At 48.8% G+C, this 17,373-nt stretch overlaps 1 protein-coding gene across 1 annotated transcript in view; it reads left to right on the top strand.

The window, feature by feature from the left end:
• LOC149345836 (DNA excision repair protein ERCC-6-like) overlaps window positions 1–17,373 on the top strand; it is a 109,439-nt gene that overhangs the window by 44,650 nt on the left and 47,416 nt on the right. Inside the window, exons 8-10 of the mRNA XM_089586241.1 lie at window positions 3,506–3,658; window positions 4,820–4,955; window positions 13,132–13,302. Coding sequence (XP_089442367.1) covers window positions 3,506–3,658; window positions 4,820–4,955; window positions 13,132–13,302 — 460 coding nt within the window. The remainder of the gene's footprint in view (window positions 1–3,505; window positions 3,659–4,819; window positions 4,956–13,131; window positions 13,303–17,373) is intronic.

Genomic DNA, 17,373 nt, shown 5'->3' with positions numbered 1-17,373 from the left:
CGGGATCCTTTTGTAGCATGTGTTTCTGGTGTGGTCTATGAAATTCCTCTATCGTGTGGCTCTAGGTACATCGGTCAAACTGGCCGATGTCTGAATGAAAGATTACTGGAACACAGGAGGAAGGTAGGCAATTATAGAGACGCTACTCTTTCTGAACATTGTCATGATTGTGCTGAAAAGAATAAGAAACCGTGTAAACCTGTCTTCAGCACATGCAAGATTGTGGCCAAACATAGTTGTCAGGATGTGAGAGAGATAATAGAGGCAGATTTGATTAGAAAAGCCGGTCCATCCTGCGTCAGCGCACCATCTGTCACACTGACTAAAAAGGAAATAATGTTTTTGGGAGCAGCCGAGTGATGTCGGCAGGGCTATCAGTTTGACGTCATGCAGCAAGGTGTATATAATTGTGCTTGTGTGTCAATAAACCTCCAGTTGGAAGTAAGCGCTCGTGTTGTCCAAGTCTCTTTCTCTGTCCGTGTTTTTTTTGCGCTTGTACGTGTCTGCAATTTCTTTCTGATTTTTCCCTTGGGCTCTGCGCTTGGATGGTGCTTAGCGGGGTATCTTCTGTTCATCTGGCTCCTCCTTCTGCTGCATAGCCTTCCGGCACACCGCAAGCAGTGCGCGTGGTGCCGATTTCTCAGTGTGGCATGGTGATGCGTGTGTCAGTGCTGTGTCAGTTGAAAATGCAGCCCCAAAGTTTTCAAGCCTCAGGTGAACGAGCAGGCGCACTTTGTGTGTGCACGCCTTTGGTTGTGTGTAATGAGGCAGACACGTGGTGTGCGTGCAATGCCACAGGACTCTGCCTTTTGCGCTCTGGCAACAAAGCTTCCCCCCAAGACGGCTTTCCCGCAGTTTCACACACACGCAAGCCATCCTGGGGGGAGCGGGGTTAGCTTGCTTGCGTATCCGCTACTTTTCTTTCCTTGAAAGTGCGGGCCGGTGCAGATGCTGTTCCGTGGTTCATGGTCGCTGCAAAAGTTTGCTCTAACCAATGGACACACAAAGCAGTTTGTGTTAAGCGTTTTTGTTTTACTATTTAGTCCTATGGGAAACCAACCAAGTGGTCCCACATTACTCATCTTATCTGAGAATTCGACTTAACAGGAGTCTAGTATATGTGAAGCGGGGATGAATTTATAGGTCACCCTTGTAAGGGGTGGTTCGGGTTCATTTAAACTGAGTATTTCTTGTCGAAAGCGTTGGTTTAAGCTCGGTTTTCATATGCAAATTTGATGTGTGGGCAAGTGCCCTTTCAAACCACCCCCTGTAAATTTGCCCCTGACTACGCCCACTGCAGGGCCAAGACCTCTCCCATGTCTCCCCAATTAACCCTGTCCTCTGTGAGCTGCGGCCACCGTATACTTGCATGGAATGAAAAGTAAACATATGATTAAAGCATTGTCGGCACACCTCTCCCATCGCAGTGTTTGGAATAATCTGTCCAGTTATGTGTGCAAACACACCTGACCTCTAATTATTTGTTTTCGGGGCCATTGGTGCATCTTACTGTTTCAAAAAATTTGGTCGTATGTCATGCAGGACGTGAACAGTTGTGGCCATTGAATCTGCATTCCCCTTCCCTTTCACTTGCATTCAATTTCCAAACTTGTCATTCCGGCCTGAGCCTGGACTGGTGGTTTGCCTTCAGTGAGTACGGGCTTAGTCAGTGCTTGCATTTAAAGCCACAATGCGTGTCCCATACTCCCTTTAGCAAGACAACAGGGCAATTTCTCTGCTGTGCTTATCTCCTCGTTCATCGTGAAGCCTTTAATTATATATATTTTTTTGGCACTAGCTCTGGCAAAGGAGTGTGTGTGAAGGCGTGCAGCGTCCTTTGCCACAAGGGCAGGGTGTCTGGTGACCTTGGAAGCCTGGGACTGCAGTGGGACGATGGCAAGTGGGATGGCAATCACTTTGCAGGAAAAAAAACAGAGCAGGGGCACAGGATGAAGACACAAACACAACACTGTCTCACAACTGAAATTCTATCAGAAGGAATCGGCATATATCACGTGGGAATACGGTGCATCTCCAGCAACCATTAAAGGGACACTGAGGAGAAATTGAAGCTGGCTTGCATCGACAGAATACCAGCTCCTGATTACAAAAATGCCACTCATACTGACAACAAAGCTCTTGTAACGTAGAAAAGAGCAAGAACCAAAATTCAGGTATCGCCGCCACAGGCCAAACTGGCAAGTACAAGCGTGGTGACGTCATAGGACAAAACAGTGTTGCTAGAACCAATGGTTCTAGCAACACTAGCAGACGAGAAACTGCGAATCACTGAGGCGCAGCCAGTGCATGCGCAAATCTCCTTGACGTCGCCAGATGGCGCCACGTATCCGGCAGCTACGCGTGTGCCCGCAGCATCGGGACCAATCAGCGCCTGCTCACCGGCGGTAGGCAGGCTCCCGGTATTCCGCTAACGGTAACAAGGTACACGGTATGCTAAAGGTGTCTATTTGCGAGAACTTCATTGACGACTTCGAGAACGGGATCCATTGTAACGCTGGCAAAACGCCGGTGCAAACGTAAACGAAGCAACGGTAGCAACGGCCGCAATAGTCGATACATGCCTTCAACATGCGGCCGGCGGTAGCTTTCTTTTCAGCTGCTGCTAGGTACTGCTGGCCGCCAGAAATCACGGAGTCTACGTTACGTCATGTGCACGTCACTTAGTCCTGTGTTGTCATAAGAGAATCCCAAGTTTGAATCAGAGCGGCGGGAAAAACTTTTTCAACTCCGAATCCAAATTTCTTAGAAATAAATGCATCTTTCGCTGCCGGTCAAGTGGCAACAAAGCCATGAAATACCGAACTATCGGCTCTTGCTTTAAAAAAAATATTAATAGAGCTCTCCTCACTGTCCCTGTAAGCAGTCAACTAAGGATTCAACCATGACCCTCTTGGAAATGATCTGTGGCACATCAGGAACTACCCAGGCTATGTGTTTCTGTATTTTGCAGCGTGGTAGATGGCGTGTTGTGTTCCGAGTTTAGTGTTGGGGCAGTTGCGCGTTACTGCCCCAGTGTGGTGCGAGTGGTGCTCCGAGACTGGCAACATTGAGCGGGAAACCTGGGTGGTGTGACAGCGGCACTGTGTGTGGCAGTGTGTTATTTACTGTTGTCAAGGCTCGGGCTGGAACGAAGTTTAAATAAATGTTGGTGAAACTGACTTAACACTGGCGTGCTGAGATACACGTGACTGTTATTTCTTTGATGAAGAAAGCTTCCACAGTCTCAGGTGCATTGGTCACGTTGCCTATATAGTCACACTCAGCGCAATGTTTTCACACCTCTGATGCTGGTATTTTAGGCATGTATTCAAGCACGGCCTGGTCTGCCCAGTGTACACTTGTCACAAGGCAGGAGTGTCATTCATAGCCACAGTGGGCTTTGAAGCGGTGGCCTTGGGTAGATCTGTTTTCTGGCGGGTACCCCAGCCTGTGGTGAAGTGCACCAGAAGAGTGTTGTCACCGGTGTGTCTGGTGTGCTCTGCAGGTACCAGCAGACGGGCGTCCGGTGGCTGTGGGAGCTGCACCGGCTCAACTGTGGGGGCATTGTGGGGGACGAGATGGGCCTGGGCAAGACGGTGCAGACCATCGCCTTCCTGGCCGGACTGCGACACAGCCGCCTCCACTGCCCCGGGGACAGGTGGGTGTTTGGGAAATGCACTGGAAGGACAACACAAGGGCGAAACACTCGAGAGTAGGTGAGAACGCAGTGCTGCACAGACTTATCCAACACAGACCTCACTACCTGAAAATGAGGCATGAGAACAATACTTAATAAATAGGCATCATTAACCAGTGCAGGTTAGGTGATGTTTTCCTTCCGTTTAATGACATAACATGCGTGAATTTTTTTTCTGTGACCAAGGGTAGGCTGCTCCACAAAGGTTTTAACGTGCAGCTGCCTTCATGCAGCGCATTCTTTTCACTCCAGTCATTTTTTTCCACCTCACAGTACCTCGCTCTTGCGAGATGTTGATAGTTTTGCAATGCCTCAGTTTCCTCCCATCATAATGCAGTCATTGGGAACAGTTCTCATACAGACACACATTGAGAAAGAATGGAATGGAATGGAGAATGAAATGAAATGGAACATTGAGAGAAGAATGGAAATCTGGTCAAGTTGGTTTACGCCATCTACTGTAAACAGCGCAAAAAAGACGAGGACAGAATAGGCAAGACGTGCTTACAGTGGTTCTCTCATTTGCCTCGTGGTATGCTTTCTATCTTGATCAAAGAAATCTGGAATTGATGTCTCCTCTTCATGGTGGCACTAAATTAGCGTTGCTCTGTCGTCTGCGATGTGATCCAAGCATGACCACACATGGATTAAATGTGTTCTCTTTTAAAATTTCTGCTCCATATTTCACTTTAATTCTTTTGCTACAAGTCAGTAGGATACCCAAATGTTGTTAACAAAAAAAAAAAAAAAGCAGTAAAATTGTGAAGTGTACAACAATAACTGATGGGCACGTTGGTCAGACATGATTTCTTGTGCAACAGCACCCCTTCTGTCGCTCTCTTGCAGAAAGAACATGAATTTTTGCACACGTGTTAGCCTTGCTGTATCAAATACGTGCCTAGTCGGAGGGATATCTGTCACTGTTCTTTGTGTTTTTCTGTTGTTCAGTGTCACTGGCGCCTTTATGAGCGTGGCTTCCTGAATAAACATTCTGTTGTCAGTCAGCGCTGTGCATCGTCCCTTCTCGTCCTCTGGCCTTGTGCCGTTGCGCTGTTGCACAAGGAATCGTGAAGTGTGCAACAATGTCAACTCCCTTCAAAAAGTTTCCCTTGGGTTTCACAGCTTCACCGGCCTGGGACCGGTGCTGCTGGTGTGCCCGGCCACCGTGATGCACCAGTGGGTGCGGGAGTTCCACCGATGGTGCCCTCCCCTCAGGGTGGCCATCCTGCACGAGTCGGGATCCTACGCGGGAAACAAGGTGGGCTCTATCTCTCACTACTAGGCTGCCAGGTAGCTCTGCCCTTCGCCCCTTGTGAACCCGTGCCTGAAATTCCTGGTCGTGGATAGTATTGCACCCGAGTCCTCAGTGTCATCATCAGCATCATCATCATCAGCCTGACTACGCCCACTGCAGGGCGTAGTCATGTCTGCATGTCTCTTCTCCAATTAACCCTGTCCTTCGTTGTCAGTTGCGGCCACTGTATCCCCGCAAACTTCTTAATCTCATGCGCCCACCTGACTTTCTGCCCCCATAGTGATGGTTCAACAGCGCAAACACACACAGTTTGCGCTGTTGAACCATCACTATGAATCTACACCACCTAGCCCAATCTGCAGTTCTTCTACAGTTTATTTCTGCCCCCCCCTGCTATGCTTGCCTTCTCTTGGAATCCACTCCGGTACCCTTAAAAGGACCAGCGGTTATCCTGCCCTCGCATTGCATGTCCGAGCCCATTTCTTCCTCAGTAGAGTGGAGAGCTGGGCAGGTTGGTGCATCATTGTAGAGAGAGAACGAGGGTAAAGGGCGGAGACACAGAACAGTGACTGTTGCTGTAATAAGAAGCAGTTGAGGTCCAGCGTCGTCCTCTGTTCCTCCTCTGTGTCTCCGTCCCTTGCACTCGTTCTCTCCCTCTTGATTTCGACCAGGATGCCATTATCACGTGTTTGTTCCCCCTCACCCACTCTGCCCACTTCCGGTCTCTGAACGTTGCACCTATCGTCTTCCTTTCCCTGGCTGGTTGCGCTGTTTAAGTTGGACCCCTTCCGTGCACCTGACCCATAGTTGAGTAGCAATGAGAGGAGTATCCGCATTAGGAGCTGCCCAGCTTAGCGTGCCTGCTGACCGCAGTTCACAAGTGCAGAGGCATCAGCAGACTGGTTGCGAGCAGTTGTGGGCCACACTGCATCTTGGTGCGCACATCTCTGCACAGATTCCACAAGGGATGACAGCCGTGCTGTTGACAGTGTGAACTGTCTTCGGCAGACGGTTTTGGTGAAGCCTAGTGAGATGTATGAGCATGTGTGGATGGCCAAAAAACAAAAAGGAGAAGAGGCCACCCACTTGGAAAAAATTTAATTCAAGTGGAACCTCGCTCTGAGGCAAATGGTTGCATTGTCCTGTATGGTTTCCTCACGGGGAATTGGAGACACTTTCACTGTTGCAGCGTTCTCTGTAATGGGGTTGACTCTGTCAGCTTCTACAGAACTGTTCGCTACAGACACCAGGGAACCACACTCTGCCCCCTGTCTTGCACAGATCCCTCAGCAGAGAGCGGACACCCCATAGCTTCAGGTGCACGCTTTCCTCCGCCACAAGCACCTCTTGCTCTCGGCACAAAGAGCACAGAGAATGACAAAGACGAGAGAAGACACAGACAGGCACTGACTTCCATCCGAATTTAATTCCAAACATTGGTCGAAATCTGTGGGAACATGAAAGGGAGCAAAAAAAAGTAGGAGAGTAAAAACTGATAAAATTGCTTCGACGCAAAACTAAAGTCTAGTGGTGACACGGTTGGGGAACAGATACAGAACCTTCTTTTTGTGAAAGAGCAACCGCCCGTCCTGTCCATCTCCAGCGCCGGGGGAGGGGGGGGGGTCTCTAGTGATTTGAGCACAGAGGGAGAAGGAGAACGAGAGAGAGAAAGTGGCTGGTGGCTTGTTTTGCAAATTGTGCACACCGTTTCATACAAAGGGGAGGAATCATTTATATTAAAAGTCGTGGTTTGCCCAGTTTATATGGCACAGACCTGAAGCAAACAATCCCCATGCTCTGTCAGTGTGTTGCTGCACAGCCTGGGAGCTGAGAGTGGCCAGCTCCTGGTGCCAGGGTTTCCCCTTTCCTTCCACCCTTTGTACAGCACTGCCAACTTTGTATTTTTCTCTGTCTCAGGTTTGAGGAAACATGGTATAGTGATTCTGTTACAGCAAAATTTTCAAAACGATAGAGAAGAAATGTTGTGACCACTACTGACTATAATAAAAAATAAAAAAAGGCTGCTTGGTTCGGGTTCATGCAGTCCCTATATTTTAGCACAGGTTGGGGGGGGGGGGGGGGGGTCTGAGATCCCTTGCTAATATTGGTGAGACTCCCTGTTAAGCACTGGTGTACAGTGGCTGTTTAACTGTACACCTCTGGAAATCGGGAGGACAGTGGCCATTTACACATTTTTCACACATCGTTGGCGTGCACTCGGTGGCATTTATGCACTGCGTGCTCAGGCACACCAAGCTTGCAAAAAGAGGCATCGTGTGCCGCCGCGGTGGCTCAGTGGCTATGGCGCTCGGCTGCTGGCGGCTGAATTTCTTTGGAGGAGAAATTCCAGAGGCCCGTGTACTGTACGATGTCAGTGCACGTTAAAGAACCCCAGGTGGTCGAAACTTCCGGAGCCCTCCACTACGGCGTCCCTCATAGCCTGAGTCGCTTTGGGATGTTAAACACCATAAACCAACCAACCAACCGTGTGAACCTGCCCTTGGAGTGCCCCGAGAAAACCATGGCCACAGTTGATGGGCCAAAGTCTGTTGAGGCAGACTGGTGGACTAAAGTCGAGTCCCGCCCCCTCTGCTGTGTGCTGTGGCTGGGGGCATCCTCAGAAAGAAGGATGGCTGCACTGCAGAAGCCAGGACACATTGCTGCACAGTCTCCTTGCTCAGAAGGGGAGGGTAAGCACCTGTCTTTCAGCATCCCCTACACTGGGCTTGGCAGGCTGACTGAGTCCATCGGAGAACCCACGTGTACATTGTCAGGCAGAGCTTGCCAACAGGGGTGTTAACTGTGTGGAGGGTACACGACACCATTGTCATTAGGGCCACTCTCCTGTGTTGGCCAGAGAGGATGATGCGTAAATGTCCGGCTGTGAGAGCGTGTCAACAGTGGCCGTTGTGCTTTGAGAGGTGTGGCAGCCACCCTGTGCAGAGCACGTGAGAGAGAGCAGGAGGCAGAGGGCAGTGACTGCATTAAGCGTACTGCCATCAGTCACACTTTCGCAAAAAGAGGCTCAGCATCTGTGCCCTAACTGCGTGTTGACTTGGCCTTGGTTTTGTGTCCCAAGTCATTTCTTTTTTTTTTTTTCTACTTTACCAATATCCCTCAAGAGAAAAGTATACTACAGCTGTATCCTACCGGTGCTCACCTATGGGGCAGAAACGTGGAGGCCAACAAAGAGGGTTCAGCTTAAATTAACGACAACGCAGCGAGCTGCGGAAAGGAGAATGATCGGAAGTGGGCGGAGTGGGTGAGGGAACAAACGCGGGTTAATGACATCCTGGTCGAGATCAAGAGGAAGAAATAGGGGCTTGGGCAGGGCATGTAATGCGAAGGCAAGATAACCGCTGGCCGTTAAGGGTAACGGAGTGGATTCCAAGAGAAGGCAAGCGTAGCAGGGGGCGGCAGGAAGTTAGGTGGATGGATGAGATTAAGAAATTTTGCAGGGATGTAGGGTGGCCACAACTGGCAAAGAAAGACAGGGTCAATTGGAGAGAGACATGGGAGAGGCCTTTGCCCTGCAGTGGGCATAGTCAGGCTGATGATGATGATGGTGATGATGACTTTCTTCCTCTCTTTCATGTTCCTACATATTTTGACAATATTTCGAATAAAATTCAGTTTGAAGTTAGCGCTTGTCCATGTGTTTTCCCTTCTTAGTCATTTTCTGTGTGCTTTGCGTCCAAACGATTTCATTTCATTTCATTTATTTACTCTCAGGGCTGATCAGCATTACAGAGAGAAAACGGTGACTAACAAAAATACATGTGTAGTAAGCAGATTAGTTAAGATGATTATACGCGACAGACTTAAAGGTGAGGCACACAACGGAGGCGGCAAGGTGCTTTCAGTTCATGCCAGTGTTTGGAACAAATGAATCGGAACAAAGGTGAATCCTGCAGCTTGGAACGCCAACTTTGAATCAGTGGTCCATGCAGGATGAAAAATACATAGGGATAAGAAGAAGCGATTGTTTTGGGTTTTCTTCGGTGAAATATATTTGCGGAGAAAGACATAAACGAAAAATATCGCGGCATAAGGAAAGATGTGGAAGATCAGTGTGTTCTTCATAAGCATTACGCTGGCTGAACGTGAGTTATTAGGAAGTGTAAAACGAGTAGAACGATTTTGGATGGATTCGAATGCATGTATAAGAGATTTGGTTTGGGGATCCCAGACAAAGCAAGCATGCTCTAGTTTCGGGCGGACAAGAGCCTTGTGTAGAAGTAGTTTTAGGGACACAGGAGCGAGGGAAAAATTATGGCAAAGAAAACCAAGTGTTCGGTTAGCATTAATAGCAATATGTTCAATGTGCGTTTTCCATGATAGGTTGGTGGAAATATATACACCCAGATAGTACTTATAATCAGAGGCAGAAATGAAAGGAGAGTTATTTACGAAATGCATGCATGAAGACTGCTTCTCATTGCTTTGCACTTACCAACATTTAGTTTTGTTATCAAGATCAGATTGTAGAGTGGCTGTATCAGAAGAGGTAGATATTTGTTTACGCTGATGACACAGTCATCAGCGTAAAGTTAATTTGTGAGTCATTGGAATCAGAGAGGTCGTTAATATAATTGAGGAAAAGTAGAAGGCCTAGGGTAGTACGGAGCCTTGAGGAGCACCAGACATTGCGGACGTACAGGTGTCACAGTCATGAATTGTAGTGTACTGGGTACAGTCTTGCAAAAAACACTCAATCCATTTCATAAGGTTAGTATCAAGATTTAGTTTGCTAAGCTTGGAAAGTAGTAGTTGATGTGACACAGCATCAGACGCCTTCGCGAAATCGATAGAAATGCAATCCATGAATGGTGAAGAATCCAGAATGGAAAACAAATCATTGCTAAAAGCGAGCAGTTGAGTTTTTTCGCAGGAATGGTGTTTGCGAAAACCATGCTGATTAGGTGTAAAGAAGCAGTGAGATTCAAGGTGAGACAGAAGGCTAGAATATATTATGTGTTCAAGCAGCTTGCATAAAATTGACGTGAATGAGATTGGTCTGTGGGGGCTATGGACGCCTCCAGGTTTATGCACGTTCCCCACCTGCCAGTCGTCGGGCAATGTGGCGCTCTGCAGTGACTGTGAAAAGACATATGGATGAGTAAGTCTTGGTGCTTTTCAGAAATTTGTCGTCAATGCCGTTGGTACCAGCTGACGAAATTTTCGCAACTAATGAGTTTAGAAATGCCTGCCCAGTCGATAAGAACAGGGTCTGTCCTTAAGAAGTCATGTGCAGAAATAATAGGGAAGGTTACCGGTGCACCATGTAAAAAGGATGATGAAAATGTGTTATTTAGTAAGGTGCAGCACTGTCTGTCTGGGACAAAAAATTCGAACTACTTTAGATTCATGCATGCCGATAACGCTCCAAACTTGCGTGGGTTTGAAGTAGTAAGTAAAGAACGAAGGGTTGTATGAAGATAGTTGTGTTTTGCAGTGTTTGGCACAGACGAGGGCATGTTTATGCTCCACTGTGGCAGTCTGGTAGGCTGACTTTGCTCTGTCACTGTTAGGTTTCTTGCAGTGACGAAACATGTGCTTTTTCTTTATTAATAGGCATTTTAAGGATAGGTTGAACCGGGTCGAACGCCGTGTTTAACTAAGTGCGCAGAAAAACATTAACGAAGGCAATGAAGGCTACGGGTCTGCCGAGCAAACTTGCAAGGAGTGCTTGCTACGAAATCAACAAAGACAGCTTATTGAAGAAAACAGCACTCGCCGAGGTCAGAGAGGAAAAGAAAAAGATACAAAACATAAACACATTGACGTTTTGGCACCACTACGGGTGCCCTGTTCACAATGGAAATGAAACGAGATGGGCCGTTGCTTATGAAGTTAAGGTGTTGCGTACAAAGCGCATGCACATCTCGGGTAGATTTCTCCGCGTCCTGTTCATCACTTCGCTTGTCATTTGGGTGTGCAATGATTCCTTCAGTGGGTGGGTAGATAACAGTTTTTTCCTTTCCAGTATCCGTGTGGAATCCCAGTCAGTCAGGTGGCCTGTGTCTTGATTGAAAGACAGCTTGCTGAAGTCTGTGTTGTTCGGTGCTTACGATCGATGCCAGAAGTGTCAAAGGGGGAAGTGTTGCAGTATGTGATGTGTGGTTGTCTGTTTCTTTTCCCTTGGGAAACGGAAGATGACCGCGAAGTGCGATTGGCGGGGAAAGATAAAGTTATTTGCCAGCAGAAGCAGGTTTTGTTTATCAATAGCTGTGGCGCAGAAATGATTGCGAGAACCCATCCCTTCTGCGCAGCAACTTTGCAGACTGCCTCCGGCATGTGCCGTACGCATTTGCTCACTGTCGGCAGTGTGATGCCGATGTGTGCCTTGTTACCAATGGCAGCTTGAAAGCCGCCGTTGGCAAGGAACCACATAGCATCTGCTGCTGCACAGACAGCGCACTCACACACACACACCCCTCCCAGTTCATCGGCGACTTTGTCGCACAGCAACTCCACGGTCCGCTTCTGCAGTTGGAAGAGGCGTCGTCCAGCAAGTCAAATACGTCTTTGTGTGCCCTCCTTCGTGGTTGCTTGTGCTGGTGGAGCCGCCTCTTCGCTGCATACGCCGCCGCTATTTTCTGTCACAAACGCAGCAGTGAAATTGACAGCGTCGAGGCGATTGCAAAAAACACGGTCAGTTTGTGCCTGCACAATTAGGTGTGCAACGTCATCACTTCTGCCACGTCCGTGACGTAATGCGCCTGTGACGCAAAAAGCAACATGGCCGCTGGTCACGCCCGACCCGTGGGAGCGGGGCTAATTGATCCGTTTGGGACATGTTTGTGATTTGATCCTTCCATAATTCGGCCCCTGGTTCATCAGTGTGGGCAACAGCATCGGTCTGGGGCATGAGGGCAGGGTGTTCGGTCAGGGCAGCAGGCGAAGTCCAGGTGGAAGCCAGAAAAGGGGGGGGAAGAATGAAGTCTGTAGAAGTGTCTGCATTCTTGCAGCTTCGCCAATGCCCATTGGATACCACACAATATGTTGACTGGTGCCCACCCTCTAGCACTGCCTGTTGGGATGCCCTGACTCACCAACCACCTTGGGGGGCTGCTCTTACAGCAGACTCACAGGGTGGCTGATGGAGTGGGCACACAGGATAGGGGTGGCCAAGGGAGCCCTGGACTGCCCAAACAGGGTGGTGACCAACTATATCGATCCATTGTTCGTTATGTCGGAGCTAAGGCGAGGAAGAACCAGCTCTGACAGCATTGAGGTTCAAACTGTTTTTTTAATTTATTTATTTGTTTATTAGAGATACTATCAGTCCGGTCTCGACCAAGATAGGAGTGACACAAGGGCAGTACAGATTACGAAGGTGGAACACAACAAACAAAACACAAGCACCATCCAGTTGGTGCCAAGTTCTGACATTTCAAAAAAATGGAACTGACCTGTACGCAACGAGCAAACATTTACGAAAATATTGCTGCAACGAAACAGAGAACAATGTGACAAGACCATGCCCAACACAAATGCAAAGCACATTATTGTATCGGGCACTATACCAGCAAATCACGAACTCCAGCAGAGAACGCATCCACACCCGATGTGAGCACCACATTCTCTGGCGGCCTAGCCCTACTTCCTCCTGCTTGTCTGGCGCCGCGTGCCATGGCCTGCGAGCCGAGCCAGGGGCGCTACAGTTGAATGAGAGTTTTTTCTCCTCCACCTCACTGTTTTAAATCTTGCCACAGATCAGTGCCAAAGGCACAGTGCTGCCTGGCTGTTTGTTGTGTCTCTCTGTAGGCGTGTCTGTCAGCTGTGAAGCCATCGTTTTCTTCCGTTTATCCATTCCTTAACCCTCCCACATACGGACAGATATTTGTGCTACCCTCCCCTTGCTCTCTTAGGCCCCACCTTGTCAATAGAACGACACCATGTGGCTCTTCACACGGCAACTGGTAGAATTTTATTATAGCAATTTACTGCTAGTTTTGTACCCACTTAATGCCCGGGCTGTGTCCAGTGTATTCATTGTGCTTTCATGGGTAGCATTAACCTGTGGAGCCAAGCATTCCAGGACTAGCATGGGGTGTCCTGCGTTGACCTTGGCTGGCTGTGCCATGTTGGCAGTCTGTGGCTGTGGCAAACGCAATGGCACAGTTGCTGAAGGGTGACATGACTGTCCCCCCCCCCCCCCCCCTCCTCCCCCCAGGAGTCCCTGGTGAAGCAGGTGGTGCGGGAGAGTGGGGTGCTGGTCACCTCGTATGCCTGTGTGGCCAAGCTGTCGGGGCCCCTGCACAGGCACCACTGGCACTATGTCATCCTGGACGAGGGGCACAAGATCCGCAACCCCGACGCCCAGACCACCCTGGCCTGCAAGCAGGTACTCTCAGCTGCGGACAAGCCCATCTTCTGGGCGCTTATTTTTAAACAGGGGCATCATTCTGGGGCCTTGTTGGCAACTTTGCTGCCGTGTTGTGCAGCAGTAGGGGCAGTGGTAATCGACTTCCATTCAACTGAGAATCGAGCATTGTCGACCGCCGGGGCGACTCCTCGACGCGGTTGTTTTTTGCCCCTGTAGCCCCCAGCCAGTGAAGGCAGGGGATGACGGAAACCCGACTCCTGAGCAGCCGGGCAGCAGAAAAGACACTGGGGCAGGCCAGTCAAGAGGCAGCAGAGGGTGGACTCATGTGGAGTGTCATTTGGGCAGCTGTGAGGGATAACATCAAGAGACAGGGAGCAGGCGCAGTGGGTGAGGGAACAAACGCGGGGTGATGACACCCTAGTCAAAATGAATAGGAAGAAATGGGCTTGGGCAGGGCACGTAAAGATGAGGTAGGGTTAAGAGAGTGGATTCCAAGAGAAGGCAAGCGTAAGCAGGGGTGAGCGGCAGAAAGTTAGGAGGGCGGATGAGATTTTAAGAAGTTTGTGGGGATAGGGTGGCTGCAACTGGCAAAGAAGGACAGGGTCAATTGGGGAGACGTGGGAGAGGCCTTCGCCCTGCAGTGAGCATAGTCAGGCAGATGATGATGGTGATGGGTAAGGGGGTGTGGATAGAGGCACTTGTGTAGACAGAGCTGGAGGTAGATCTTGTTGATGGTGCAGTGTAGGGGGAGTCTCCCACCATCTTTCAAGGGCTTGGGCCGGGGTATCGTTGGTGTTGTGGGCAAGCTGGTAGCTAGGTCATTGCTGTCGATCCCTTAATGCCCAGCGTAGGAAAACAGTACTTTGCAATCTTGGATGTGATTAAAGCATTTTAAGCGTAATAAACAAACTCACTGAATCACTGGACTGTGTTGCCAGGAACATCTGAGTGAAGCAGTGCACTTCTGCAAAGTTGGTAAGACCTTTCCGGTGGCAGTTTAAAATTCACGCCCCTTCGGTTAAGAAATGGCTATTGCTACTGGTTAGATTCTTTCAGACGTCATGCGGCTACCATGGCTAGTCGGCCACATTGTTCCAACGGGTACGCCACATCCCCCCCCCGTTGGTAGCCCAGCGGTGGGGCCAAGTGGGTGAGGCCAGAAAAAGGAAAAAGAAGGGGGAAAGGTGCGAACAGACTGGGATTCACATTTTTACTACAGGTAACTCAGTTTCTACAAAGCATGTGTAGGTGCCATGATGGCTCAGTGATTATGGCGCTTAGATGCTGACCCAAAAGATGTGGGTTTGATCTGGCCGCGGCAGTCGCATTTCGATGGAGTCAAAATTCTATTGGCCCCTGTATTGCGCGATGACAGTGCACGTCGAAATTTCCAGAGCCCTCCACTACGGCGTTCCTCATAGCCCGAATGGAGGTTAAATCCCTGTTAACCATAAACCAGAAAACAAAATTTAAGAAACCCTAGCTGGAGGATGTTTGTAAAGTGGCATCCTTTAACATCCCAGGCCAACCACCGCAACTTTATTGCATAGTGTTGCCTGCATCGACAGGGGACCACATTATAATTGTTGAAAGACCACTGTCACTGGAAGCAGAGCTTTCATAAGCTAGAGTGTGCCAACAAATGAAATGGCATTGACATCGCCGGTTGGTCCTGGAGGTGATAGTCGCACCGATTTGTGGTTGTGGATCTCAGAGGCTTCACTTGGAAACAGTGCAACTGGTACATTTTTCGGCAAGGACGCCATGGGACACGAGTCCAATTTTCTCTCACTGTTTCGCTGCTGGACAAATGTAAGCGTACCCTGAAAGAGCCAGGCATGTACATAATTGGTTTTTACTGAGCTCAGTAACTGGATGGTCTTCTGTGTTGCCTTCAGGCCCTCCCGTGTGTCTCCTGCACCTGTGTTCTCATGTCATTGCCCATTGGCCAGACTGAGCCTGCACCACCTGTGGCGCACACAAGGCCTCCACATAGCGACGTGCGGACTTGCCCAGCAGAGGAACGCCGTCCATCTTGAGAGAAAAGGAGGGGGAAGGCTGTGTCTGTAGAACAAGTCGACAAGCAGATGGGAAAGAGGCAGGAAGCAAGGTGGTGGGCAGCAGGAGCAGAAATTAGACAGAGCAAACTGGCCTCGCCATTGCGGGTGCTACCCGTTGCTTTCCAATGTCACTTTTCTCGGTAGAGGCAAGGGTAAGGTTGAGCGCGAAATCCTCGAAGCATTTCACATAAGTAATCAAGGAGATAACTGTATTAGCACGGCGTCTATCACGTTGATGCAGAAAGAAATAGGTTACCTGTCCCATTGACACTGCTGCCTTGACTATCTCGCAAGCATCGCGGTCCTTTGTGCTGGGTGTGCGTTGCTGTTGAGCTGCGCATGCTCTGTTGTGTTTCCTGGGAGACTGGCTGTTTTTCAATAAATCACAGTTGTTAGTCCAGTCGTTGTGTGTGCCTCATCTCTCCTTTGTCCCCGTCTTTTTGGCTGGTTTTTTCATAATTATGTACCAACTAACCCAGATTTCAACTCTCCTTAGAAAACAAGTCTTTGATAATAAGGGTTGCTTACCATTGGCCTCGTTCGAATATTGATTTGTCACCATGTGGCGTTTGTGTAGTTTTGATTCGTTCGCACGCACCTACTCTTGTGGGGGTGCACAGGAGCCAATTTTTATTTTGATTGGTGCTTCTTCACTTGGTTCATTGCTGGGGGTGCTACTGCTCTCGGTTCATTCAGTTTGCTCGGAGGTGTTCACCTGCATGCTGTCATTTTATTGTGGCCGCCTTCTAGTGGTGACAGTCCTTTGCGGTACTAAGTAAAATAACCAATCTGATTCAGGATAGCAGCTTTTTCTCCAGATGAGGAACCACAAGTTCAAACGGCGAGACTGCCACAACATCTCGGAAGCAGGTGCGACGCGACTATGATCGATGTGACTGAAATACATCCATTTGAAATATATTTCTGTACTGAATTTAGTCGTTCTTTTTTCATTTCGGAGCATCGGTAGAAATTGAATGGCATTTACTCAACTGTTGACGTGAAACATCAATGCTAGCTTTCATCTGTGATTATCTATAGATGCAGCCCATGTGGGGTCCATGGGATCCACATGACAGAACGGACCGCGGATGAAAACATCATGTGACGTCCGGCAGCAGCTGGCATGCACACGGCGGGCCGCATGAGCAGACGACGGAGCAGATGGACAAAAATTCTCAAAATTGCTCTCCCCGTAGTCCTCCTCACGCTGGTTTCCTGGAACATACGCAATGACACCTTCCGCTTTTTTGACATAAAAGCACCCACACACTAGTTAAAAAAAAAAAAGAAATAAATATACCATTTTTTAAAAACGTAGCCGAGGGTTCCCATACCCGATGACATCCTTTGTTTTTCTCTAAAGGCATGGTATCCTGATATACAGTGTCGAGAGTAAAAGGTCGCAGGCATTGATGCTGCAACTCGTTAAGCTAATTATAAATTGCTATTTACACATGGCCTAAACAAAAAAAGTAAGAATGTCATTGGGTATGGGAATTTTCTGGCTATCAAACCATGTAATTAAAAGCAACAATATCCACTGAGGAAGTTCACTAAAGCTGCATAAGAAACTACCTAATTACACTCTAGAATTCAAGATAACTTTTGATATAAGACCACTGCCCTGCTGCAGTGCCTCTGTGGTTACGGTGCTTGGCTGCTGACACGAAAGACGCAGGTTCGATCCCGGCCGCGGCGGCTGGAATTTCTTTGGAGGCGAAATTCTAGAGGCCCGTGTGCTGTGCGATGTCAGTGCACGTTGAAGAACCCCAGGGGGTCGAAATTTCCGGAGCCCTTCACTAAGGCGTCCCTCATAGTCTGAGTTGCTTCGGGACGTTAAACTCCAATAAATGAATGATGATCCAAGACCAGCAGCTTAATTATGACTACATTTTTGGAATCAGAAGAGAAAAACACATCTATGTGCAAAATTTCATGAGATTCGAGCTATAAATAAAAAGGTCAGTTTTAAGACCCTCGTCCCCCCTTAAGAAGGCAGCGGCTTTTCCCCGTCAAAGGACCCCCT

Source organism: Amblyomma mixtum, chromosome 4 (assembly GCF_055824585.1).
Source record: "Amblyomma mixtum isolate Tamu chromosome 4, ASM5582458v1, whole genome shotgun sequence".
In the NCBI taxonomy this organism is placed as follows: domain Eukaryota; kingdom Metazoa; phylum Arthropoda; class Arachnida; order Ixodida; family Ixodidae; genus Amblyomma; species Amblyomma mixtum.
This window is presented reverse-complemented; position numbering and strand designations above follow the sequence as displayed.